The 27928-nt window shown below is 35.9% G+C and overlaps 3 protein-coding genes and 1 pseudogene across 14 annotated transcripts; 2 read left to right on the top strand and 2 right to left on the bottom strand.

The window, feature by feature from the left end:
- Positions 1 to 294: 294 nt before the first annotated feature.
- LOC110782016 (uncharacterized) lies at positions 295 to 7826 on the top strand. 12 transcript variants are annotated; one of them, XM_056837807.1, is made up of 5 exons: positions 295 to 668; positions 2560 to 2604; positions 3180 to 4266; positions 4954 to 5383; positions 6311 to 7826. In XM_056837807.1, exons 1-3 carry the CDS (start codon positions 575 to 577, stop codon positions 3704 to 3706), a joined length of 666 nt encoding a protein of 221 aa, XP_056693785.1. In that variant the 5' UTR covers positions 295 to 574; the 3' UTR covers positions 3707 to 4266; positions 4954 to 5383; positions 6311 to 7826. The 12 variants fall into 12 exon arrangements, 9 of the variants coding, with proteins under 9 accessions (XP_056693785.1, XP_056693784.1, XP_056693788.1 ...); XM_056837806.1 differs by lacking the exon at positions 6311 to 7826 and having other exon boundaries at positions 295 to 491; positions 572 to 668; positions 4954 to 6197; XR_008928503.1 differs by lacking the exons at positions 2560 to 2604; positions 6311 to 7826 and having other exon boundaries at positions 295 to 491; positions 572 to 668; positions 3140 to 4266; positions 4954 to 6197.
- Positions 7427 to 10049, top strand: LOC130468104 (uncharacterized; annotated as a pseudogene).
- Positions 10050 to 12598: 2549 nt separating this feature from the next.
- On the bottom strand, positions 12599 to 18494 carry LOC110782017 (uncharacterized). Its single transcript, XM_021986067.2, has 6 exons — positions 18178 to 18494; positions 14579 to 14717; positions 14268 to 14299; positions 13310 to 13396; positions 12962 to 13139; positions 12599 to 12857 (listed from the first exon to the last, which is right to left on the bottom strand). Exons 1-5 carry the CDS (start codon positions 18373 to 18375, stop codon positions 12990 to 12992), a joined length of 606 nt encoding a protein of 201 aa, XP_021841759.1. The 5' UTR covers positions 18376 to 18494; the 3' UTR covers positions 12599 to 12857; positions 12962 to 12989.
- A 504-nt stretch (positions 18495 to 18998) lies between these two features.
- Positions 18999 to 26986, bottom strand: LOC110782018 (protein PIGMENT DEFECTIVE 338, chloroplastic). Its single transcript, XM_021986069.2, has 9 exons — positions 26834 to 26986; positions 25473 to 26519; positions 25013 to 25087; positions 24867 to 24938; positions 23164 to 23244; positions 22953 to 23050; positions 21670 to 21795; positions 19616 to 19664; positions 18999 to 19498 (listed from the first exon to the last, which is right to left on the bottom strand). Exons 2-9 carry the CDS (start codon positions 26346 to 26348, stop codon positions 19322 to 19324), a joined length of 1554 nt encoding a protein of 517 aa, XP_021841761.1. The 5' UTR covers positions 26349 to 26519; positions 26834 to 26986; the 3' UTR covers positions 18999 to 19321.
- Positions 26987 to 27928: the final 942 nt, after the last annotated feature.

Raw genomic sequence — 27928 nt, 5'->3', positions numbered from 1 at the left:
ATAAAATGACGTATAAGTATAAATAAAATCATATTACACACAACAATAGTAAAAACAATGTGCTTATTATGCTTAAATTTTCTCATAATCTCATTTTTTTAGTATAAATACAATGATTTTCAATCGGTCGGGTCCAAAACGGGTTCGGTCGGGTTTTGACCCATTACTTTTCGGGTTGCTCGGGTTCGGATAAAATTGGGTCACGGGTCACAAAATCTTATTCAGGACCCAGTATTTTCGGGTGGGGTTCGGGTCGGTTTTCGGATCGGATCGATTTTTGACAGGTCTACTCATAACTCCAAAAATTTCATTCATCCAGAGACTTCTCCGCATCAAAGAAACCCTCGAAAATGTCTGGTACTTTCGGCGCTCCACCATCTGGTCCAGCGACCTGCTAGTTCCGGCGCGCTCCATCATCCTCTCCGGCGACGTAACACCCTCTTCCTCATCTTCTTATCCAGCAACCTACAAACTGTATTTCTTCAATCTAGGTGTACTTCTCTCCTTCCCACTCTCAAATTAAGTGATTTCTAAATACAATTTCGCTAATTTCCTCTTCAATTCCATCCAGTTTATGGCTATTCATCTTCAAGTACATAAGTACATTAGTGTGCTCAAGGAGAAATTGGTAGAATTTTTCACAAGGACGAATTTACCAAGAACACCTGGTATACTCACCTATCCCCCTCTCTTTACACGCCCTAGTTGAATTGTACGCAATTGAGTTTGAATTTTTTTTTTTGTTTATATATTTTGCAAAATTTAACTGGGTACATCTTTTTTCAATGAATACTGTTGCTTTCACTTTAATTTCCCTTTTTTTGAGCTAAGTGAGACTGATGTGAAGAAATTCCCCCTTAATTATGTAATTATGCATTAATTTGATGTGGGAAACTGATTGAGTTTTATTATTTGTTTGATTGTGGTGCTAATTTTAGTTAGTTCGATGAGTAGGTTTTTTAGTTTTATTTTTTTTATTGGGACCTAAGTATCCATGTATTTGGAGAGAGTTTATGATAGCTTGGTAATAACCCAGAGGCTCGTGTTAATTGGATTAGGATTTATATTGAACTAACTTCAAATCTCAATCCTCTGTTTAAATACTGCAAAAAATCAAAATCTTACCCTTTAATGGAATCTTTACAGTAGCTATCTAAAAGCATTTTAATTACATCAATCAAGCATTTTAATTAATATGCAATTTAATTACATCAGTCAAGCATTTCGTGTATGTTATTCATATATAATACGCAGTTTAATTACACCACTCGAGCATTTCGTGTTCATATTCGTGAATATTTTTGATCTTCTAAGTAGACAGTTGATTTTTGATTTCGGGTTAAAGGAAAATAATTCATGTTTAATTAACCATGGTCAGTATAATTAACCAAAACTAATCTAATTTAGCACAAAAGTTCCTTAAAAAGGCTCATTAATTAAGGCCATGGTATAAGAAAATCAAGAATAGAATGCCATATACGAATTTCCTAAATAGAGGACTAGCAATGAGAATTTTCCCTAACTTACCTTAATTAACTATAGAAAATATTTTGATTGCCTAAAATATTTCTAGTGCATAAGTAAACTATTTTATTAAAAAATTAGGGCAGTTTGGTATTTAGAAGTTATGATAACTTGAATAAAGTTCAGCGCGTCTCCGGTGAGACCAGTCACACCATCAACTTGATGGTGTGACGAGCACGAAACCAATAGCGTACTCCCTCTAAAACTATATAAAAAAAAGTAACAGACCTAAACTATATAAGTAACATACCTAAACTAAAAAAGTACCTCCTCTAAAATTATATATATAAAAAAAAGTAATATGTCTAAACTATAGAAGTAACATACCTAAACTAAAAATGTACCTCCCCTAAAACTATTCCGTATAAAAAAAAGTAACATGTCTAAACTATAGAAGTAACATTCCTAAACTAAAAAAGTACCTCATCTAAAATTATAAAAAAAAAAGTAACATGTCTAAACTATAGAAGTAACATACCTAAACTAAAAAAAATACCTCCTCTAAAATTATTAAAAAACGAAGTAACATTTCTAAACTATAGAAGTAACATACCTAAACTAAGAAGGTATCTCCCCTAAAACTACTCCGTATAAAAAAAGTAACATGTATAAACTATAGAAGTAACATACCTAAACTAAAAAAAGTACTTCCTCTAATATTATATATATAAAAAAAAAAGTAACATGTCTAAACTATAGAAGTAACATACCTAAACTAAGAAGGTATCTCCCCTAAAACTACTTCGTATAAAAAAAAGTAACATGTATAAACTATAGAAGTAACATACCTAAACTAAAAAAAGTACCTCCTCTAAAATTATAAAAAAAGGTAACATGTCTAAACTATAGAAGTAACATACCTAAATTCGCAAGTGTGAACTGGTCTCACCATCAGTTGATGGTGAGGACAGTCTCATATAAGAATTTGGGAATAAAATTTTGTCCTGTTTAATTTTGTCAATCCTCAAACTATATCTCCTGCTTCCTCCTCTCAGAACCCTAACCACTCTCCTCCATCTTACTGTTGTATCACAGCCCCTGGTAGGCCAACAATATCTCTTTCTCTGCTGCTGCTATTTGGTATGATACTATGATCTTGTTTGTTAGTATCGATTTTTTTTTGGATTTTTCTGTTGATTTTATGTTGGGTAAACTTCGTAATTCTACTTGAAATTCGTATTATCCTTTTCAATATCTCTAATTAGTTTAGGTAAACTTCGTAATTCTACTTGAAATTCGTATCATCCTTTTCAATTTGATTTATGAACGATGTCGATTTATTTTGGTCTCCCGTATATAATTAAAGATGCTATTGTTATGCTGATGAAAAATCTGGGCTTTTAATCAGGTTGCTATATCTATTAGGTGTGTGATTTGTGTTAGAATATATGATAATATATTATGTTAATTGCAAATTGATATAAATTATGCACAGCAATCACGATTATCTGACTATTCTGTAATTTACAATCGATTTACAATTAACAGAATATTATCATATATTCTAACAATTTGATTTACAAATATTTAGTGTTAATTAGTAGCTACAAAACAAAACCACAGTTCATTTTTTCTTTTCAAATGTTAATTGGTTGTCTTGTATTGTTTTTTTTAGGCTTAAATAAATATGAGCGAAATAACATATGCGAACCCAGATATTGCTCGTTTAGCGGAGGAGTTTGAGAAAAAACCAAATCCCACTCCATGGGATACAGAATTCCTTGAGATGCTAAAGGCATCGGCATCAGGGTACCGTGAACGATACCACATTTCAGGAACTCCTGTATTTGAGCTATCCTTTGTGAGCATATATAAGGACAAATTCAAAGAATTCTACGATGACGATGATCCATGTATAGAACTTTATGGTCACATTAAACTCGTTGACGATAATGACTATGAGTACTATCTCTTCAACCAAGATTGTAGTGATGCAAAGACTGTCAATTTATTGTACCACAAATCAGTTATTCTCCGAGGATCCCAACACAGCCGCCCTCTTTTGTTACCAAAGTTTTTCTCCGTTGAAATTTGTCTCAAAGACAGGAAACGAGATGTTGTTATCATTAAGGAGTATTTTTCTTTGGATTTTAGTGGTGAGGTCAAGTACGACACAGAACAACAATTAGAATGCAATTCTAACGGCCATGGACTCGCCTCTGTGACCTACACAATATTTTAGTATGCGGTATTAGCTTCTGTGGATATCACGGTTGCTAAAAATGACAGTGTTGGAAGCGAAGAGCTAGGTGATGTATTGGGTGGTACGATATCTGCTACGTGTAAGCTCAGAGATACGTTTGTTTCACGCACACTATGTGATGAGTTTCATGTTGAACCCTCAATGCTTACTTCCCTTCCTGTATTGTGTTGGACCTCTTGGTTGGCCGTGCCATCTTATTCTTCTTCGCTTGATCTTGAAGCTAATTTGGAGATTAACGGTAGCAAATGTGAGAGTTTGAGTGATGCTTTGAAATTCAAGGTACGTGATAGCACACTCATGCCATTTGAGAAGGAAGTTATGGTGGGATAATGGTGTATGAAAGTGGTTGTAACTTGGAGACATCCATTTTATTTTCTGAAGGATGGTATTTTGTCAGAATGTGACTTTAATTCTGATGTTGAAGAAGCTTCCAGGGAAGAAAGTGAAGGTGCACCTTCAGATGGCGAAGAGAGTTGGTTTGGGGACAGTGCAAACATGTCATTGCTCCTTCCTATTGGACATCCAATGTTGGACGAGAGGTAAGGTGCTTTTACTTCATTGTATTTTTCTCCAAAACTGTAGGGTTATCTGTTGAATTAACCCCATATTTTATTCATTTATTGTAAAAATGAAAGAGCATTCCTTAATGGTGTTCTGGAAAATCGAGTTTTCCCATGTAGTAAATAGTATGAATGAACTGAAAATTACTTGTGTAGGAATTCCATTAGTTTTTACTAGTCACAAATCAATAGAGGAACATTTATCATACAAGAAATAGTTTTTCTGCACAGTATAAATGTATATACTTATATTAGCTCGTTGTTTATATGTGGAGTTTCTACAGTAGATGATTGCATTTAGGTAAGTTTTTCAAGAGACATTTTGATTAAAGTAGAAGGTCCTAGATTGTTTTAGCTCATTGTATACTTTGCATAATTTTTATTTATACACGTAACCTTCCAATTATGGTAGCAAAGTAACCTAGATTGCTTTAGTTTCCTGTATGATTTCATACATACACATACAGTGTCTTTTTGTAATCATGTGATCATAACTGTAATATGATTGTGATACTATTAAACGTGATGTGATCTTTTAAATAAAGTGTCATCTATTTACGTCTTGTATAATTATTATGACTTACCTCCAAATATTTTCTTCTTGGATTTTATTGATCATCTTCTATAGATTGTTTGATTAATGCAAATTAACACTTGATTCTACAGGATTACTCCTTTACCTTAGGTTTTTTTTACCTTTCTACCACTTGTTGAGATTTTTCGCATCTCAGTTCATACATATGGCGATGAAGGTCCTTTGTTACTACACGGAATAATTGATGCTTTTGATGAAATGGAGGACGCTTATGATATGTTTAAAAGAAGTGAGACGAATCCCGCTTTGGTTGACTCTCGTGGCAACGTACCTCTACCTTTGGTACAACTTAGTCGTTGCTTTTGGGGTGAAACATTCGGAATGATTGTTGAACTTAAGGATAATATAGGACGTGAAATAAGCAGGGGGTCCTTGTCATGGAGTACTTCTTCGGCTTATGGTTGGCATGATAGACGGATTTGTTCGCTTATTGGAGGTACGGATGGATATGCAGCTGTGCATTATTCAATGTTTTACAAAGCGATTCAAGCCAAACTGAAGGTAAGTTTTGTTTCTCCTGATGATGACCTTGAAGAAGATAGGCAAGTTTGTGGGAGGATTTATACTAGGTATACAAAGTATAGATATTTCACCCGTCACGACAAGATTTATCAAAGTGTGTTGTTTGAAAAACACAAGTCAAAGCGTGTGAGTCTGCGTGGTGGTGATTTAATAGCACTTTCAAAAGATGTGGTTGCCGTGCCTTCAGATGTTTTCTTGATTGTAAAAGTAGACTTGCGCGTTTTTGTCGATGGAAAATGTGTTGAGAAGTTAAGGGGTAAAGTATCATTCGAGCCCAAAGAGCCTCAAAAGCCTAAGCCGAAGTCTTTACCTCAGTCAATTAGAGGAAGCGTCTACGGCATTCAAGTATCTGTGGAGTGGGGTTGATGACTTTTTAGTCCAACTTTTCGTATGTGTTTTGTATTTCTTAATTTATGTTGAGTTCATCATAATCCAATAGTCAAAGAACTGTTAATCTAGTTATGTTGAGTTGGTGTTTGCTAGCCTACTGGTAAGGTCATGATTTGCTCGAATTGTCCAGTCTTAAAGCCAGGAAATCTATAAAACAAGCAGAAATGAATAAATTAAACTGAGATAGGGTTTGTTTGACACATCCCTTGGTAAAGTCTAGCATTGCTCTTCACATTGTGTTTATTGACTCTGACACCAAAAAATTATTTGTCTTTAGTCTCATTTTCTTGTGATAATGCTGTATAAAGAGGTGGTTCTACGCTGAAACCGGATTCTGTATTTTAGTACCATTTCATATTCAGGGATTTATGAAGTACTGACTACTTTGGCTTTGTCTTACTCAGACTTATATAACAGGGTTGTATTATATACTTGTATTGTGTGTCAATTAGTTTTTATCCAAAAAATAAATAAATGAAGAGCTAGCTTTTCCATCTCTCTTCCTCTGCACTGCAGCTCTTGATCTGATAAACCAGAGTAAGAAAATCTCTGCAATGTTGGAAGCACTTAGAAGCGAGCATCCAATCGAGCTAAAATACGCTCGCATATCTGAACCAGAAGAACCTATGGCATCTGCTTATGCTCAACCTCGGAAAGTTCACCGCTCTCGCCATTTTCCAGGTCTGTAACTTTTTAGCTTCAATCTCTGATTTTGTGATGTTTTTGTCGATTTCGTTTGAACTGCATGTTGATTTTGCTGCAATTGTGTTGCGTGTTTTTCTTGTTTGTTATGGATTTCACGGAATTTAGGGTTTTTTGTACTTGTAGAGTTATGTGTAGGGTTTTGAGAGATCAATCTTCGGGAGGATTTGAGCGGAATTAGGATTTCAGATTGGTTTAAATGTTTCAGGGTATAAGGAACTAGTCGGAATATGATTGAATTTGGTTAGTTTGTGTGTTTCTTCTGCGAAATTAGTACTAATGCAAGAACTATTGTTGTAGTGTGATTAGTCATACTTGATTTTACTTTGTTTGATCCGAAGTCTACTAATTTTGTATTGCTACTGGTTCTACAAATGTTGGATTTGTACCCAGCTTGAGTCAAATGGAACTGTCTCGTCGTATTCTCTAATGCCACTAGGAAAGGTTTATGAAAATTAGGTAGAGCCAGAGCCAAATAGGGGAGGTAATGAATAATGATAAGTTGGTCATAGGATTCAAGTCAAGGGTAAATATTTTGCAAATAGAAATTAACAATTTGCTTTATGATTGTAATTTGTAGTTGTAGTTGCTACGTTCCTTAGTGTGGCGGGTACTTCCCGTCTTGCAGGAGAGTACATTTATTTTTCTGATTTGGATTCCATTATAGGAGATCATGTTGGGTTATGCTGGTTTGCACTGGAGTGTTTTTGTTTCTGCTGTTGCCCCTGGTTTGTTCAATTCTGTTTTGCTCTTATTGGGAGTCATTTTTCATTTCTCAATCTGTTTTGCTCTTACTTGTGACTGTTTAAGATTTTTTTTTATTTGGGTTAAGTATCATTTGCAATCTTCTGCGTAATATGAGACACTTTCTACAAGACACGTGCATTTTTCTTTCCCGAGTCTTGGTCTTATGTTTACATTCTATTGCAGTATCTTGATGAGAAAAGAAAGTTGATCCTAGCTATATGCTGGCTGAGTGTGCTCAGTAAGTTGCTGCTTAAGTTTTGTGCTGCCTGCTGTTCTATCTTTTTCTTTCCTGCTATTCTTGTGAAACCATTGGACGGTGTTTTTATTAGTTGGAGTTGGATCTATGTGAACAGCTTTTGTGTTTTTAGAAACATATGAACTGGTAAATACGCAACATGCATCCATGTGGTTGCTTCTCTAACATTTACCTTTTCTCAATCCTTCTCAATAGCCTTAGATTTTTTGTTTCTGGCTTGCTTTTGTTGCAAGGCCTAGGTGTTTAGTTGGTTGAGCTTGTACAAATTTTGGTTCCGCTTTTGATTAGTTTAAGTTATTTACCAAATAAAACAGTTTTGATATTTCATTACAACATTGAGGCTGTTCTGTCAGTTTGTAATTTTAACACTGAGGCTTTCTATTTTTGATTTTTCAGTTCTGATTAGTTTTGGTTTTTCAGTAAAATAGGTATGTTCAGAACTTCAATCAGTTTGTGCGTGTGCTGTTTTCCTGCTTTTGCTAGTAATCTAGAAACTGCAGGAGTATATGCAGATTTTGCTACTAAAATCATAAATTTGGAGTTTCTGGAAATTGCCCTGAATGCCTATTGTATCAAATTAAAAGTTCAAGACAATTAACTTTTTAATAAGCAGTTTTCCTCAATAACTTGTAGCAATTTAGCAATCGTATCCTCAATTAACTTATAAGGCCTTCAATAGGAATAACTTGTAGCAATATTTGAAGTTTGTAAGTAATACGTAATGATCTACTGTTTTTTTTTTCCTTTGCCAGTGTTTACTGCAGCATCTAGTCTTACTTCTATGCTACATAAGCTTCTGTCTAAGAAAATCAAGAAAACATTCTGCTTAATTTAATGATTGTCCTTATAAATAAGAACAAGAGTCTTACCACTCTTTTAGTGAGTCCATGGGACATACACATGACACATGATGAGATATGTACATGAAAAATCTGTATATGTTACATGGCTCTTGGTTTTCAGCTCATTGATCTTGCATGTTGGCCGTTGTATTTTTTCTCCATTTAGGGCAATCAACTCGCCTAGCAGTTATAGTGGTTTGACATGTTGTGGTTCCGTTGGTGTCGCCTCCAGTGTTGGTGGTCAAGGAGTTGATTTACTTATTGACAAAAGTTCAGAAGGAGAAGATTGTAGAGACTTTTGTTGCTGTTCTAGAGAAGAGGAGTCCAAAGTAGCAGCGAAAGAAGATGGGGTCGAAGAAGGCATCAAAACCACCCTGTCCTCCTAACGGTCCATTGTTGACTGCATCGGACCTGAAATTGGTGAAGGAGCTGTCTGAACTGCTGCTAGAAAGCGGGCAAGAGTTGAACGGATTAAAGCCTTTAGGAAGATGAAAGATGCCAAGCGGTCATCTTCAGGCAGCAGCGTAACTGCAATGGTGATAACTGTTGTGTTCTTCCTTGTTATAGTGTTTCAAGGTATGGTGATTGGAACCCTTTCAGAGTTTGCACTTCTCTATCATGCTCATTTTTTCCAGCATGTTCTCTTATGTTTGTGGCAAACAAAGGCATTAGTTTTGTTGGCTTAATCATACATAACCATTGTGCTTTCCGAAGGTGAAACTTGCTCGGTTGCTCCTGTTAACTTGTTTTAACTTCTTATTTGTGTTCAGTAAATAATTTCTATTTACCGACTGTATAAATCTTATGAGAGATTGGACCAAAGATAGATGATGATATATTGATATACCAGAAAATCCTAGTGATTAAACAAAGGTTTTCCCTAAGTTTGCACCAAACGCTTATCTCCCAAAGATTTGTGCCTCGCGCACTTCTCCTAACTGATTGTTTGTTGGGTGCTTTCATACTGTTAGTTGGTCTTTTATGGCTTTCTAAATGTTCTCGGTCTTTTCTGTCTACACTAGACTAGGCTGCTGTGAGGGAGCCTCTTTTTTTGCTGATGTTGCCTTCGGGACTCTGTCGTTGCATTCTTGGTTATGTTTTAGTTTGCAACTGCTTCATGTCTTTATTGATGTTTGCTTTGCTTATGAGTTTTATTTAGAAATCGCGCATCAAATTTTGGGATAGATTATGATGATGTATGTGGCTTAGTGGATAGTTCCTTAATTAACATTTGAGTCATTGGATCACAGATTCATATATAAATCTATTTTCTTTGCTGTTCCATTAGAGTCCTAGGTCAGATTAGTTGTTAGGTTCCTGTTTTCTTTTAATATTTTTCATCCCAAGATCTAATGCATCATACACAACTACTAATTTCAATTCTTTATGTTTCAGTTACTATGATGTGTACCTGAAGAAGTATTTTTAGAATTGAGATAGCCGAAAAAAGGAAATGGAAATCGCCTCTCATAGGTAAGCAAGCAGTTTATCTGTTTGGTGAATGGTGGTTAATGAGAGTTTAGCAGATTAAGGCCACAGTTATGTATACGTACTAACTGAAAATACATTCATGTCCTTGTGTGTAATGTTGGATCAATGTCGACCTATTTCTTATTTCTTATAGCTAAGATCTAATTCTATCAAACATCATATCTACAAACTGTCAATGCAATCAGTTAATTACAAGGTATGCTTCTTTTGCACTCTATATTTCTATATGCGTTCTCTATTTCTACATGGATTCTATATTTCTAAGTGTTGAGCATTCCTAATGTTATTGTTTCAATTGTTCTGTATGAAGGAGAACAAACCTAGCTATGAAGGTGTTGAGTTCTGTACATGGATTCTACATAATGCTTCCTAACTTGTTTAGACCTAGTCTTGAGTTCATAAGTAGCAATATAGCTTCTGAGAATCGCAATTTAGAAGGTGGAGCATGGTGCACATAGAGCATGGTGCACCTTAAGAACATTAGTATATAATTAAAAGAACATATGGTTACGTAAAAAGAACATGGACATATATTTTTTTATATTTTTAATAAATTGTGATTTTTATAACAAAAAAGTAAAACATTATGTTGCATGTTCTTTTGTCGTAGTGTCGTGTTCTTTTGTTCATGCACATGTGTTCTTTTTGTGCACATGGTGTATCATGCTCTATGTGCACCATGGTCCATAGTCCACAGATTGTTGAGAATTACTATGAACTATGAAGGTGTTGTACTGAATATTCTTGAGGAGTTTCTACCTTTGGTACAACTACTTGGCTGTGGCAGGAGTGTCTTTCTAATTATTCAGATTTGTCTTATTTTATTTACATATGATCTTTAGTTCTGATAATAATTGGTAAATAATTAAGTTCTTGAATTATACAGTCGTGGGCCGTGGGTAGGCTTGGGCCCAATTTTTTGAAAAAAATACAACCTGATACGACAAAATAGGTTAAATTGACTAAATATAGGCATAGGCATGAAGGCCCAACCTGGTCTAACACTAGGACACCTAGACTACATACAAACTCAACCATCCTAAAACCAAATGAAAACATGTGCAACAATCTCTCAATCTTATTTGTCACTCATATTTCCACTATAAACCCCAATCACCATCAAAAGAATTTTTTTTAAAAGTAGGAAGTAAGTTGTCAAATCGGTTACGGTTTGAGTCCAATTGGTTCAGATATTTATGAATCAGATATGTTTTGTGTGGGTCTGTGAAAATTATTAGGTGCACGGTGGACTCCAAGGGGTTTTTATTATGTCCATTGGTAGTCCCTATCACATTTTCTCCTAACATGTAAGGAGAAAATATGAGAAGTGCACCGCATATCTAGGTAGAGCTGGCAAAATCTGACACGACAGGTTAACATAACACGAATCGGACACGAAAAAAACGGGTTAGTATCAAAGTTTACGACCCATTTAATTAAACGTGTCGTGTCGTGTCATCTTGACCCGTTTAATTAAATGGGTTGGGTTAGTGTTGAGATTCTCAACACGAAACTGAAACGACTTAAACCCATTAAGATAAATCAATCAATAATTTAATGTATTCGGCTACAAACCTTGTAATAAAGCAAACTTTATTGAAAAAACATGACAACACGACACGAACCGGACACGAAAAAAATGGGTGGTTAGTGTCAAGACATTATGACATGATTAGTTGACCCGTCGTGACACGAACCGGACACGAAAAAAACGGGTTAGTGTCAAGAGATTATGACACGATTAGTTATACGGGTTAACATGACACGACACGTTTATTAAATGTGGCGGGATAGTGTTGAGACTTTTTCAACCTGTTTATATTCAACACGAATGCGACCCGACACGACATGTTTGTCAGCTCTAAATCCAGGTGCACGTAACATATTCTAGGGTCAATGTGCCCAAACATGGATTGGTGAATATGTGAATTTTTCTTTTCCGAGACAATTTAGTTTTTATCGAATCGGGTCAGTTTTTGACAATCCTAATCCTAAGAAGACAAGGAAGTAGAGTGAAAGTTTCACATTGTTGTTGGGCCGTTGCCGTGTTGTGTTTAGTTTTCCGTAGCCTATCAATATATCATTAAAACTCCTAATATAAGTCGAAATAGGTAACGATCCTTTTACCTTATGTATATAAATAGGGGTCTTTGGCTAGAGTTTAACCTAATAATCTCAGTAATATAATCACATCATCCCGCTTCATAGCTAAGCTAATTAATTCATCGGTGTTTGAAATTAGCGAGCAACAATGATCAAGATTATTGATTTCATGCGAAGTTTAATGGTATGTTTAGGTTGTGATCCCGACCCTGATGAGAAAACCGTAGTCTACTACTACCCTGAGAAATCAGGCACTACCACAACGGAGCATAACACAACATCTTCTGTAGCTTCCCGTACCGAGGAAAATAGAACTATTGGTTTTAACCATTCGCATCATCACGGCCACCACCACCACCACCCGCATCATCACGGCCACCATCACCACCACCACCATCCGCATCATCACGGCCACCATCACCACCACCACCACCACCACCACCATCCGAATCATCATGCTCGTCATCATCATACAACTTTCAGCAGATGAGGAATATTGTAACGTGTGAATGTGTGATTATCTATAGTTTACATGTTTCAGTACTACCTCTGTCCCTAATTATGTACGTAACAATTAGCTTTTGTGCAATTTTTACTGTTTGGTTGAATGAATTTGAAAAAGAAAAGTACAAACGTTTTGTTTAGCCCTAAAGCAACACAACATGCATCAGAAAGTTTCCTTTTAGTTTTAATGTTGTTAAAACAGATGAAAATTCTGTAGATGTGCCCCTAAATCTGTCTCTTACTAGTTACAACTATACTCAAACACTGGTTATGTACATCTAGAAATACTAGAATTTGCCTAATTGCTGCAATTGTACAAGCTGTAATATCTCGAGTAAAAGCAGCTGCTCTATATCGCTCTATATCACAGGTTAGCCAGCTCAGCTACAGGGGTGACTCGACCCTATGACCTCATGGTCTGCTAAGAAAAATTCAGATAAGGGATAATATTATAACATAATATAAGATAAGTTCAGAGTCGATAAGATAAGATAAGTGAAATTCAAGGGAAGAGAACGGTACCTTAGCATAGTGCTATACTACAGAGCAATCAAGCTGAACCGGGGAGGTTGGGTTCGCCTCTATCACCAACTGAATAACGAGATCTCTCCGTGCTTAAGCCTGATAAGTGAAGGTGCTTTCTCTTCTTCACAAGCTGTAAAGCAGTTTGTCTATCCTCTTGTGCATCGGCTAATTCAGGCTGCCCACATCAGTGTATATTTCGGTTAGGATAAATATTTTAATACTCGTAAATGATAACTGTATATTTCTATGAACTTTACACCCTCCACCTAAAAGAAAAGGAAAAACAGGAAGAAAAAAAAAAAAAAAAGTCTCAAACTTGTTATACTGAATGTAAGAGAATCTAACCTTAATGGCCAAAGCCTTGTCGAAAGTTTCAATTGCACTATCAGGCTCCCCGTAATTCAGCTGTGCTCTACCAAGGGTCGTCAAAGCCTGAAATATGAACTTGAAACATTTATCAGAATGCCCTGTAATTAGAGCCAGAAGCTGGAAGGATACAGACTTTCTGCAACATCTAAACTAAGATATAACCTAACTGTTGCTTGCTAGCATAAACTCGTAGTAAAGTAGTGACTTGGTTAATTCATGCAGAGCACATTACAAACATAAAAAATTGGAGTATGTATGTATCTTGTGAGACCGCCATATGTGTAAGACCGCTGATGTCAGCACTAAAAAAGATAACTATTTGACTAGAAACTATAATTATTTGATGAAAAAGTATACGAGTAACTATTAACTAATAATAGTAGAATATGACTATTTGATCACATTGAGCAACTAACTATTTGATTAAAAAGTTGGTCTTATACATAACACCGTCTTATATGAGTTTTTGTAATTTATATTTGCTTACCTTAAAATAGGGAAAGAACATTAGAAGGGAAAAAAAACAACTCTTTTCCTCAATAGGATCAAGACTTCCTAAAAAGGGGAGATGTCTTCACAAATGCAATTCCCTTCGGGATCTCACCTCTCAAACTACCGCGACACTTCACTTATTTTATTAGCAGTGTTTTATGAAAGAAAAAGTTTCGGAATCAACACATCTTCCTTGACCCAAAAACTCGTGAAGAGGGAAAACATAATTGAAATCTTCAATTGGTATGAAAAGGATGGACCACCCAAAGCTAGCTTAGGAATCCTCAATTATATGAGCCACCGACTCTAGTCATAAAACTCATCAAATACACGAGTAAAGAAGAAGAAAATTCATACATACAAAAGGCCTTTTTTTCTTTTAATAATATGAAGAGGGGGAGAGGGTTTTAGGGGGTGAGAAGATTGAGAAAAGATCAATTACCTCAGCCCATGATGGATCCAATTCAGTGGCTCCTGCAAGATGAATCAAATTAGTAAATCCTATGATAAAAACAATATTATCGCCATATCATAGCACATGTACTAGAAACTCACAAGTAAAATACAAAATCAAGTAAGAAATGGATAATACCAACAACTCAACAATGACAACAGTTTCCTTTTAAGGACTAAATGAGGAAGTGTGTAAGCGTAGAACTGATAATTTAAGCATGTAAAAAGCATTTTGACACAGTTTGCGAAATCTAACACCTCAAGCACAAAAGAAAACAGACAAAGGAGAGTATGGCGCACGAGTTGCTGCTTTCAAAGCACCCCAGGAATCTCCAACTTCAAGTAATATTTGAGCCTTCTGTTCGTGTAAAACAGCCTTTTCTGGCATCAGGGTAATAGCAGCCTCCCATTTTCCAAGTGCTTCGCGATATTTACCATCCTTGAAATGAGGATGGAGAAGAAAGCATAAGATTCCAACTTTAAATCACTTTATGAAGAGCACATTAGACAACACCAACAAAGTACAAAGTCAAAATGCCTATTGCAGAAACATTCATGCTGGAATAACAACACACCAGAGAAAGAGGAACACAAACAGAAATGTATACATGGATAAGCTATAAACCCTAAGCCAGAAGCATCAGCATATAGATAGCAGAAAGGTCCAGATGTTCGATGCAAAATAAATTAAAATGTACAAATGTTAATGAGAACCAAAACAAACCTTTACTAGCTCGTTGCATGACATCACTAAAGAGTCCCGTTATTTCCAGTAAACCAACAAGATTCCAGAAATGATCTACATAAGAAAGTCAATACTACAAAGGGGCTTTTCACCAAGGGCCACTACCGGGTGTTTGGTACGAGGAATAGGGAGAGAAGGGATAAGAGAGTGAGACGAGGATAAGGAATGGTGAGTGGGATAAGGAAAAGATAAGTGTTATCCCTTGTCTAGTTAGAAATAATATGTGGATACATAGCAAATTATAGAAATACCCCTATTATCTCTTTCATTCTCTCATCCTTCTTTTTCATCAAGGGCACATTTGTCTTTTCACCCTCTTTCTTATCCCTCCCCCTGATGCCACCCCTTCCAAAGGTATAAAAATAGTGGGATAAGGGGGGTTCACCATCCCTCCCCGCTAAACGAACAATAGATTTTCTTACCCCTACACCCTTACCCTTAACCCTATCCCTTCCAGGCTTCCTCCATATCCCCTTAAACAAACACCTCCTAAGGTCTAGCAAAATTCATGAGATACCCTTACGAAGTTTGGAATTCACAAGGTACACCCTGAGGTCAAGTAAATTATTCACATTGAAAATGAGAGATGCTACATGGAATTACCTGCCAGGAAAATGAGATTTTTTGGTGTGTGTGTAGATTTCATTGTAAAACCTTTAAATTTAAAACCAATTCCCTATTGATTACTACTTCCCAACAAATTATTTAACAAAGAGGAGAGATTAGACTCATTAGAGAGTGAGAGATGCTATATTGGATGTGAATTGGTTCCTGGATGTCTTTAATTCCTTTTTCCAAGCATGTAACGTAAACCCATAAAGTAGAGGTAAATTAGTCCTTAGAACCACACAGACTGTTGATGTCTAGTAGAAATTGTCTGAAAATAGAATCTTAACAATACCTCTCCAGAATACCTTGTGAATTCCAAAGTTGGCTAAAGTACATGCATTTCACTAAACCTCAAGAGCCCCAGGTGAAAACCCCAAACTGAGTAAATCACTGGGCTTGACATTGAGGAACTACTTGCAGATATAAAAGCAATGAAACTAGTATTAAATTCATAAATCCTTCCTGTCACGAAACATACTTTTTTCAGTAATTTAGATGTCAAAAAAGTTCAAGAGGTATCATATGGAATGTATTCTAGATGAAGTTAGCAAGCTACAAATACCTCAAGAACCAAGAACAAGTGTGAAGACTTCTAGCGAAAAACAAAACAAAATTGCTAGGAACATCTTGATGATACATTTAAGCAAATCCACTACAGTTTATTTTCCTCTCCAAACCTCTTTAACTTTCACGCAAAGGAGTATGAGAAAAAATACGCACATCTATAACCAAATGAAACTTTGGTCAGTTCAGACTTCAGATACCCATGCATATTCTTCAAAATTTTGGAAAATAACTTGTAAATGGTTGTTTTCTATTCAATGTCCAACCACGCAGGAACCTATTTTCTTCTACAAAAGATGGTACAGACTACAGAGACAATAGTGGCTTCTAACCCAGCCAATATATAGGCCTGTGCAGCTGTGCTAGGAATGAACTAGAGAAAGATGAAGAGAAAGCGAAAGGTCCAATGAACTTGGATTAGATGTAATGAATCAAGTGTAAGGGAAGGGCATAATAGGTAGTTAGTAATATTAGGTAGAAGACAAAATAGGTAGGTGTAGTAGACTAGTTATAAATAAGTGAACATTAGGTTATGGGGGACATGTTGAGAATTTGGTAAAGCTTAGGCTTTGGAGAGTGGTGACCTCAAGTCACTAAACCTAGAGATTGGTGGCCTCAAGTCACTACCTTTTGTATCCCATTTTGTGTTCATCATCTTTCTAGCAAATTAATATAATTTCTACCATTAGTTTTCTGCTCAAAATAGTCCGTTCATCACATTAGAGTATCATGGAGAAGGGATCGCAAGCACAGCTAAATAAAAGACTGATTTTTCAATAAGCTCAAACAGTAGACTTCTATACCATTCTTGCCTGAGCTAGTGTCCGTACTTCCTAAAAATTATTGTGCATACTAAGAAAATCACAGTAACAAACAAAACAAGTGAACAATGCATCATGAGAACACAGAAAATCACATAGAAAACAGTAAATAAAACATACGTATAAGATTGGCAAAGGGAAAATCTAAGAGACTCTTAATAACTGAAGTGGAACACACATTAGTCAACAATAAACAAGTACTTCGTCTAAACAAAATGGTACTCCCTACACAAACTAGAAGTACACGAATACACTAAGGACACGCCTGAAACTTCTTCCATCAAAAGGTTTAACTGATGTTATGGTAAATATGGGGTTTACAAGAGTATTGGAGACCAAGAACGAAGATCCGAGTGTCCAACAGTCAGCTGTCAAGCTCATACCGGCACAAAAAACATACAATGTTTGCAGTTTGGTACATTAGGAGTGACCAAAAAGATACTATTACATGTGAATTCCTTCATGTTAAGTACACCGCACACAAGAAAAATGAGGACAGTTACTACCGAAAAGCTTAAGACATAAATTAAGATGATAAAACCAGCATCAAGACAGTAAATTTGTTTACCTACACAGGGCGGGTTTTTTATTGGACACCCCAATCATAATTTTGTGATCCATGGAAATTTTCAATCTCTTTTTCCTACAAACATCACAATATCACTCTGAAGTTTCTCAACTCTGAGATAATCTCAATAATATGAGCAAAATCTGAACTATGCAAATACAAATTTCTCCAGTGAATTGTGATTTTTCATCATACACAGTACTTAAGTATCTCTAAACTATAATACAGCCATCATAAAAGTGCTTTTCCTATCTCAATTCAATAACCACTTCATTCAACTCTTCTAGCGAAGTGACCCAAAACCAATCAACCCCAATAAACAAAGTAACTAATAATCAAGCTCAATGAGGTCAAACAATAGTTAACATTTGAGGAAAAATACAACAAATAATCAAAAACCTATAAAATTCTCAAACTAATCAAACAAATCAAACCCACATATGCAGAAAAATATTGGAACTTTAAACAATCACACAAAATAAAAGCGTGTCCAATTTCATTTTTGTACTAAAATTTTAAATTCCACAACCCAGATAACAAAAAAATTGAACTTTAATTGGAAGATAAAGAAAAAATAAAAGGAGAAACTAACCTCAGCAAGCTTGTTGCCTTGTTCATGGAAAGCATTTGCAAGGGAAGAAGAATCAAGGGTTTTGTTGGGATTATTATTGTAACTGGAATTGAGTGAAGAATCTGATTGATTTTGTTGATCGTCTTCATCGTTTTGGAAAGGGAGATTAGGTATCGCTAACCGCTTGCTCCCGCTCTTCTTTTTCCATGTCATCTTCATTTTTTGCTTTCTTTCTCTTCTGTTTCGTTAAGGTTTCCAGAAAACATACAATGCAGACTTTAGTGAGCTTGGATACTTTTTTTTTTTTTTTTGTTTTTTTGTTTTTTTGTAGAGAGTCATAGAATCACAAAGGAAGTAGATGAGATTCGGGTATCATTCTCTCATGTTTTTAACACTTATCGACTAAAATAGTTGACATTCACCGGAAAAATCAATGCCTTATACAGGAATATTACATTAACACATGATCCACTTAAGCCCGCCCGAAAAATAGCATACTTTTCGTAGAATTTTTAGGCCCTTTTATCCGGTCAGATTTTGCAAAATTTCAGGACGGGCTTTGGACAACTTAAAGCTAAATTTTAATTACCAAATAGCCCTAAAGCCCGTTAACCCAAAATAGCGGATTTTAAGCACCCAAAATCAGCCCAAGACCCGGTCCGGCCCAACACAACAGGTTGATTTTTAGGTCACGGTCCAGCCCGACCCCGCCATCCTTTTGATCAGGTCTAGACAAAACCTGTTTGTTACCAGAGAGATTCTTGAATGCACCAAATATAAACTGTCAGTGTAGATTGAGATTCATGTATCATATGTGCTTGTTTTGCAAGATGCTTGGACGATGAACAAAAAGAAAAAAGGACATCAAATTACATTTTCAAAATTTGGTTTACCAACTACATCTATTCTCAATTGCTCTTCCTGAATTATAACAGAAAATGCTGATGTTTCTGCACTTCATGCTGACAATCAGAAATAGGAAACAATCTTACAGCCGTGGTTGTACAACAACGGGAAGGTAACTTCTAACCAGGTGATTTTTTCAGATTTAACCTTCATCGTTTTGAAATCCACCTCATGGGAAGCACACTTTTTGAACCGGAAAGCAACATGATAACCATCACCTCAACACTTTTAACTTCAGTTCACACCTTTTGGGGTGTTATTAAGAATCTGGTTCATTTTCTTTTTGGAATATAAACCACTTCCAATTTGCATACAGACTTGCTTCATCTTCAAACAATAGGTCACTAGTTGGAGGTTCAGATTTACGAGTGGTGGAAATGCTTGGAAGTTTCCTTCTGTATTTCCTTGCCATTTCTTCAGCCTCAGCAAATACTTTCTGGCCACAGTAAATGCATAGATTAATTTACAAGTGATATTATGAATGTTCGGCGGTTATTTACTACAGAGCAGGATGCCAAGGACAAAAACGGGATAATGGAGATGTTTTAAGCACCTGTTTGTCTGACATCAAGAGGCCAGGCTTGCTTTCCAGGTCTGCGATACTGCAAAACAAAACACAGAAGCTTGAACTTTCCAGGAAAACGCGTGCAATGTACATAATGCAAAATTTATGTATTGTCCATATGCACATAATTACATAAATACTTTGAAAATTTGTCAAAATGCATCTTTTATGGTTGACTCTTAAGCTTGCTTATGCAACCCAAAAGAAGAAGAAAAAACTCGGCCTGTAATGAAAATGCATCGATTTGGCCCAGGTATATACCCAATCATTAGCGCAGTCTTGTTCATTATCTTCCCTAATGCATTGTACCTTCTAATTCCCTTCCAACTCAGTAAGATTATCTTACGCGTCTTCCTAAACAATGTCATTATTTCAACCAGTTTATCCCTTTCCCCTGATCCTCTCTCCCCATAATAGATTAAAGTTGGTTCAATTCCCTTTACTTGCTGTTTTTTTTTCTTTGTTTTTCTTTTATTTTTTATTTCAACCACCGTTTCTCTATTCCCTGGTCTTAAAATTGTTGAAAATAGGTTAATGAGGGTCTATCATAGTTATTCCATCGCCGTTATTGTCTTACCTTTCAAAGCAACAAGGGTCATCCAAGTTTAAAATCACTATCAAGCACCAAATCCTTCCTAGAAACTGAAAGCTTCTCTGAGCAACTGTACATGGTATTGGGGATATTTGAACACCAGGTGAGAAATCTCTAGCACCATGATGAAATGAGTCATAACAAAAATAAAATAGGACAAGTTTGAAGTACAACGCCCTTAAGAAATCCTGGGGAATTTCAACCCTAGGATCTTACAGCCATAATAAGTTAATAACTGTCATGGTTAGCTAGCTTTCTAAAGGACAAGGAAGTTTTGAGAATTTTGAAAAGCAGTGGAAGGGTGAAATAAATGTGAATCCAAATGAAATGTAGGTAAGATTAATAGATTATGATAAATCTGATGTTTGGACTTTGGAGTGAGAGATATAGCCATTTGGGTAAGGAACGAAGAAGCACAACAAAATAAAAGTAATTATCCCCAAAGAACTCAGGTTAAGTGGATATGTGAGGGCGACTATGAGTTTCTTGAAGTTTCTAGGTTTTGGGTTCTTCAAATTTTGTGGAACTAGAAGATATACAAGTGGGAGTTTAGCAGGGGTTCTCATGGGAGTTAAAGTGAAAGTTGTAAAACTGTAGGAATGAAAAAGGGGGTAAAAGAAGCATCTGATGCTCACATGAGGAGTGACGGCTATGTCTTATGAGCCATGAGGGGGCATTTATGAAATTTGGGGTGACTAACCCTATTGTATACAAGACCAGTCATATACAAGGCCTAAACACCATAACAAAAAGGTCAAAATCCTGGATTACAGCTAGTAGTATTGTGAGGAAAATAATGAGTCTCAAAAGGTAGTTCCTTGCATAAATTTTATAAAGGTAGTTTCTCACAATAAGTAAATTATAGAAAGTACAAATTAAAAAGTTTTCCTAATTATTTGAACCTTAATGTACTACTACGTAGTTAACTGTTGGTCAAGTTATTAACATAAGTTGACATAACAAAAAGAACCTGTTATTAATCTCTTTGATAGCAGTTGATTTATGATGATAAATCAAGCATATCAGATGTTTCTTGCAAATGTATGTGCAGCTGTCGGATCCAAACTGCAATTTTCAGAATTATATTGGCAAGGCAACTTGGGGAATTTTCCTGCTGACCAAATGGTTCAAGTAGTAACTTAAAATGGTTCAGAATGCAATTTGCTTTCTCGAATTAAGCATGGTTAGTAAAGATGCACTTAGACCTGGAGTTAGGGATAGGAGGAGTATACCCTCCTGCCCATTGCTATAATCAGGGAAGCACCATTAGTATCTCCTGAATTATCGCCTTAAAATTTAACCATCATGACTCAGCCAAATATCTAATTCAACTGCATTTTCAATTCTTTTCCTGAATCAACTATTTATACGGAGCAACTTGTAATCTGCAATATACAAAATAGTGATGCTGTAGAAGTTAAGAGTAACCAGCAAGGAATCGCTTGCTCACCTGAGAGAGATCTTGTTTGGAAACAAAGATTTTACAACTAGAACCTTGACCTTCTCCCCTACTGCTAATAAATCACTAATTGAACCAAATTTGCCACCACTGATCTTGGATGCATGCAGCAGCCCACTGAAATACAAGAGACAAGAGTGTGTGAAAACAGCACCCAATTATAGAGCAGCACATTGAATACAATGCCACTTAGAGGGGTGTGCCAATAAGTGTACATTTTAATACTTGACAAACCATTCTTTAAGCTTTTACAAGACAATGCTCAATGGAACTTTCAGATGAGGCCAAGGAAGGAAACCCATCAGAATTATAATCATACCAAGAAAAGATTATTTTACTTTTTTTAAACCCTCATTACCTAATCAAGGAAATATATCAAGGATTCCTGAAAGTAAACTGTTAATCTATAACAAGTTGAATCCAGTTTTGGTGTCTGTTAAAGAAACAACATTCACCTAAAATAAAATTACTCAATGTAAATCAAATATCATCTCAATATATATGCGACTAGAACCTACACTGACACCTGAATTCTGAACACAATTTATTGAAGTACAATAGAAAGAAAAATCTATGATAACGGAATTCCAAATAACAGACATAGCCGCTTCTCAATCCATCCTTCCAAGTAGAACTCACAACATTTTATAATTCAATAGAATGCAATTTACTTTCAATTAACCTGCACGAAGCATTTTAGTTGAATTAACCTGCACAAAGCATTTTAAACTATAGCGTACAGCATAAATATCTTCAGATTAAATGTAAGCCTGAAAAGTGACTCCCTCTCCCTTGTCCTGCCTCTCCGGTTCTCCCTCTATCATTATCATTACTCCATTGCCTCAAAGAGGCTCCCGCAAGAAGCGGGGTAAGGGGGGTCGGACGTACGCAACCTTGCCTCTACAATTGCAGAGAGGTTGTTTCCAATTGACCCAAAAGCGATAACGGGACGACAACGGTTATATATTCGGAAATTTTTCTCTCTTCTAAAACATGGTTATAGCTGTTGAAAGAAACACTCCTCAAAATTCATGATCCATATATTCCTAATTTGAAGCATGTCCAACTTAAACTAAGTTACTAAAGAAAAAGTAGGCCAGGCCAATAACAACTTCTATTTTTATCTCAGCAAAAACTGCTAGAATGTTTAGAGCTCTAGCTCTTGGTCTGATGTTCCAAATAAAGTTTCAAAGTCCTTGCAATAGGAAATGATGTTTCGAAGCTACAATTCATAATAACGTAGAACATAAGAAACAAACCCTCAATAACCTCACCTCCTGTTTGTTTGTCCGATCTTCACTTGGGCGCCATAAGGTAAAATTTTCCTAACAGTTCCTTCCAGAAGTGTTCCCTCTCGGAGATACAACTTTTCCTAGCACATGAAACAGGAAGCTCAGAGACCTTTCTTGATCTGTCAAATTGGGGAAGCATAAAACGTATCAGGCATAAACAGCAATCATAAAAGCCAGTGTATGCGAAACCTACCCAAGCTTCTCGCTCACTGAGTATTAACTCATTATTTTCGTTGTTTATCCGACTGATTTGTACATATATCCAACTCCCTACCTGCATCATACACGAAATGAAGTATCAGAAAAAGTAAAAAACCAAGGGCATGAAATGACATGATGTGACATGACATGACATGAAGATGAAAATGAAAAATCCAAGCAATTGATAATATAGTTCATTAACAACCATCAGACAAGGTAATGGACACTTACAATTGCGAGATGAGAAAATACTAAGAAGATAATTAAAGATTGCAGATGAAGGAGATTTGATAGAGTTTCCCCAATTACGAAAACCTAACTTTAAACTTTTGCCAAAGATGAAATTTTCAAATATTATTATGGACAACATTAACAAAAGGGAGAAAAAAGGGAGCATTTCAAAGTGTTAAAGAGTCTAAGAAAAATAACCAGTTAGGAGCAGCAGGGGAAAATCTAAAGGCTACATACATCTAGTACTACTTGGCCACCATAGCTGGAACTTAAACCTGTTAGAAGCCTCGTAAGTAGTTGGGAAACACCATTTGGAAAATACAGTAGTAGTATTGTATGACAGTTAAGAAGCACTTTGAAGTGAAAAACTCCCAAACCTGAGCAAAAACTGAAAAAGGCCTGCCTCCTTGGGATTACCGAAACTTATATTACTGTTATAGGTTAACATAACTACAACAGAAATTAAAAGAAGAAGCAAAAATGTAAATAGAACTGTTGATTGACAGGTACAAGCTTTCGAATGGCTTGTTTAACTCCACACTGTTAAACAAAGCTAAAATGACACTTCAACATTCTGGATGCCTTTCTCTTTGCATACTCTCCCTTATTTCCAGCTGACCATCACTCCTCAAGCTACCCTTAACCAACTAATTATGCAATATATAAACTCCTTCCTGTTAGGCTAGGTCATAACAATTACTCCAATCGACAAGCAATTTTCGATACCAAAAAATTGACGTGGTGTCTTATCAACTTAAACCCTACTCGTGATCAACGGCTTTTGAGGGAGTTTAGCTCGAAATGGAGCCATCAACATCAGTTTCTCACAAAGAAAATGATTCTAGGAACCAGACTACCAAAGTAGAAATTCAAATCATTTTCCTACCCCCTTACTGATCCCTCAAAGCCTTCCTCAGCCTGACCAAAAACAATCACTTATATGCATCTGAAGCTTTTATCCAAGCAAGACAATAACCCAAAATGTTGCCAAATGTATAAATGGGATTTTAGACTATAAATATTTTATATTTTAGCTATTTGACATGAGTTTACTGAAAACCAGACAAAGAGTGTCATAAGGTGATAAGATAGCATCGAAGGCAGCAGTCCAGAGATCCAAGGGAACGTATTCCATACATAATAACCTGAAAAATAGATGGTCTCAATTTCAAATTACACCAAATTTTGAGTTCTACTGTAAAAATTTGAACATAAAGGGTGCATCGACTCATCTTGACCCAAAAATCAAGGGGAGACACGGGAAACATTAAGATTCAAAATTACTACATAATTCATCATTACCATCTAAGGTTTCAAAAACATATCACCAATCATAACAACTTTGTGTTACCAATGCAATCCAGTTGTACTAAGTTGTTACACTTCCTAAAACCCCACTGAAATTATAAAGCATTAAGTAATTTGAGGGATTTTAGGATTCTAAACTTCAAGGAGTTGTACTACCTTCGCTTTTAAATCAGTAAAACTGTTTATTCTGTCAACCAACTCAACCTTAGGGAGGAAGGCTCGCAAACCCTGCAAAGAAATACGATTGCAGTCAATATGCGTTACATCACGCATTTTGAAGCACAATGAAAGCCGGGGCTAACCTCAATTCTTGTAAGCAGACCACCTGTATTCCACTCTGTAATCCTAACCTTAATAGGTTCACCAAGTTGTTTTATCTGCACGACACAAATGAATATTCAATAATCTGCAAGCAATAAAGTCAAGGGACATCACAAATTCTAGAACATTATCATATTGGCATAGATCCTTCCACTCCGATAGAATCACTGGCCCAGTATCCAAATACAATCAACTTTTATAAAGTCGTTAAGCTCGTGATACAAATCAAACCACAAAATTCTCAACAATATGCAGATGGATACTAGATCATTACAATTCTGAAGCATACTAGATAAAACCTTTGAATGTAAACAGAGAGATACATCAAAGTTGAACCACCATGACAAATAAAAATTTCTAGTAAAATAACCAGGAATTCATAAGATGACATGAATTAAAACAGATGATTCAAATGACAAAAAAAAAAAGTGAGAAAAGAACCTGCCTCACACGATGCCAAGCAATACGTCTGAAAAAACGCCGAGTTGAAAGTAATGGTCTGCCACTAAGCGTTCTACCAAGAACCTCAGCAAATAAAACAGTTCCAGCATCCACAATAGGCCTGCCAGAAACAGGTAGCCCGCCTAATGCTTCTTCATTTCGAACAATCCCCATCATTCCATTGACCATAAAATCCTCAGCATTCTTATCTAAATCGCATAACAAATGATCCATCTCTTTGTCATACAATGGAAGCACCTCCTTGGTTAACATTGTGCCCAACAAATCTGCCCCTACATTAACATCTAGCCTATTTTCATTACCAGAAACAACTACGCCAACAACAAAATCACCAGCCTTTGGCTCATAATACTCAAGAACAACCTTTTCAGTTTCCTTTTCATGCCCCGTCTCATCTTGTTCTCCTATTTCTTCCTCCGTATCTCTTGATTTAAAGAACTTTAAAAAAGGCTCCAATGCCTCATCTTTGTCCGGTTTCGTGGGTTCACTCCCAAGCTTAGTATCAGAGGCACCATTAACCGGCATCGGGGAAGGCTTGTTTAGCAACCCTAGCTCTTCAGTATCAAGTAGGTTTCCATTTTCAGAATTTTCAGACTTGGTATTTGTCAAATCTTCTGAGGTACCCTCAGCATAGCAAAAGGCAACTTTGGTAGCTTTCCGAATTGAGTTATTCCCAGAAAGCACCAAACATTGTGGGAAAAGAACCTTCCTCAACAAAACTCTATTAGGGTTACTACATAGCTGAAACTTGCACAGTGAAGATCGAATTGAACCTAAAAATGCCTCGCAAGGAACGGCAGGGTTGTAGGTAGACGAAAGACTAGAAAGGGAGAAAGGTTTCATAACAACAGGCATCTTATATTGTTCATGAGCTGACTATGCTTGTTTAGCTAATTTTCTATCAACAACCATTTCCACCCACTAATGCTTGCTTCAAAACCCCAACAAAAATCGTAGAGTTCGATTACTCCGCTGCGAAAACCTCATTGATTTTTCATGCCTTTGATTATTTCCCTATTCAATTATCTGAAGAACCAATCAAATTATTGATAATGTCAATTTCACACCAGAATTTGTATGTGAAATGTAATGGAATAAACAAACAATGCCCAAAATAAAAAAGAATAAATAACGGAGTAAAATCATGCCTAGAAAGACATAGAACTTGCAAAAATTATCAAAATGCAATTTTCTATTCATAAATTGATAATCTTATTATCCAGAAAAGTTCAATAAATCAACAAAATTGGGCAGAAATAAAGTAAAATTGAGCTTCAATGGTGAATATAAACAACAATTAATGCCAGTAAAATGTAAGGGAAAGAGTGGAGAATCAAAACCTGAGCGCGGGAAGGAGAGAGATAGAGTGAGTGTAGCAGAGCGAGAGAGGAAGAACAGCAGTTGAAGAAGGAGGAGGTTTATCCGAGGGGCAGTGGTTCTGAGTTTAGACACGTGATTTTGAGTTCTACTAATTTTTTTGAAAATAAAACCCGTTTTGTACAAAATTCAAGAGGTGAATACCCGAACGGAGGAACGGATATGTATACGGGTATGATTCTTATGCTTTTTTTTTCTCAAGAGATGAGAATTGAACCCCTATTATAAGGAGGGCCTTCGATTACTAGGTCAACCCTTGATTCTTTGATACTTAGGCCCTGTTTAGTTCACCTTATTTCAGGACCTTATTACTTATTTCAGATTTAATCAGATCAGATCAGACCATACCAGACTAGATCAGATCAGATCAGATCAGATCAGAAAAAATAAGTTCAGATCAGATCATACCAGACCAGATCAGACCAGACCAGATCAGATCAGATCAGATCATACCAAATTATTACGATGATAATTATTATTATTATTTATATCATTGATTATATTTAATATTTATTACTATTATTGCTTTAATAAAAAAGAATTTTGTTGTCGGTGCAATTAAAACCTATTACTTAAGGCATAAAAAACATTAACAAAACATTCAAATTCATCATGTCCAAATTAAAACCATTAAGTCCAGATCAGAAACGATATGATCAGGTCATGTCCATATCAAAACTGATTTTTATAGATCAAAACTACTACGGAGTATATATCTAGACCAGAACTGATAGAATAAGATAATATCCTTATCATAACTGATCTGTACAGATCATGTCCAGATCATGTTCAAAGCTGTAAAGATCTTGTCTACATCAGATTCAATTCTTACATAACCAATATGTTCAGATCAAAACCGATTTGTACAGATCATGTCCAGATCAGAATCGATATGTCCAGATTATAACTGGTCTAGATATCGACTCTGTACAGATTATGTTCAGATCGGAATTGATCGGCAAAGATCATGTCCATATTAGAATTGATTAATAGTGATCATGACCAGATCAGAACTGATCTGTACAGATCATGACCAGATCAGAAATGATATGTACAGA

The sequence above is a fragment of the Spinacia oleracea genome, chromosome 2 (assembly GCF_020520425.1).
Source record: "Spinacia oleracea cultivar Varoflay chromosome 2, BTI_SOV_V1, whole genome shotgun sequence".
Taxonomy (NCBI): Eukaryota; Viridiplantae; Streptophyta; class Magnoliopsida; order Caryophyllales; family Amaranthaceae; genus Spinacia; species Spinacia oleracea.
The sequence above is the reverse complement of the archived record's forward strand: the minus strand, read 5'-3'. Positions and strand labels throughout refer to the sequence as shown.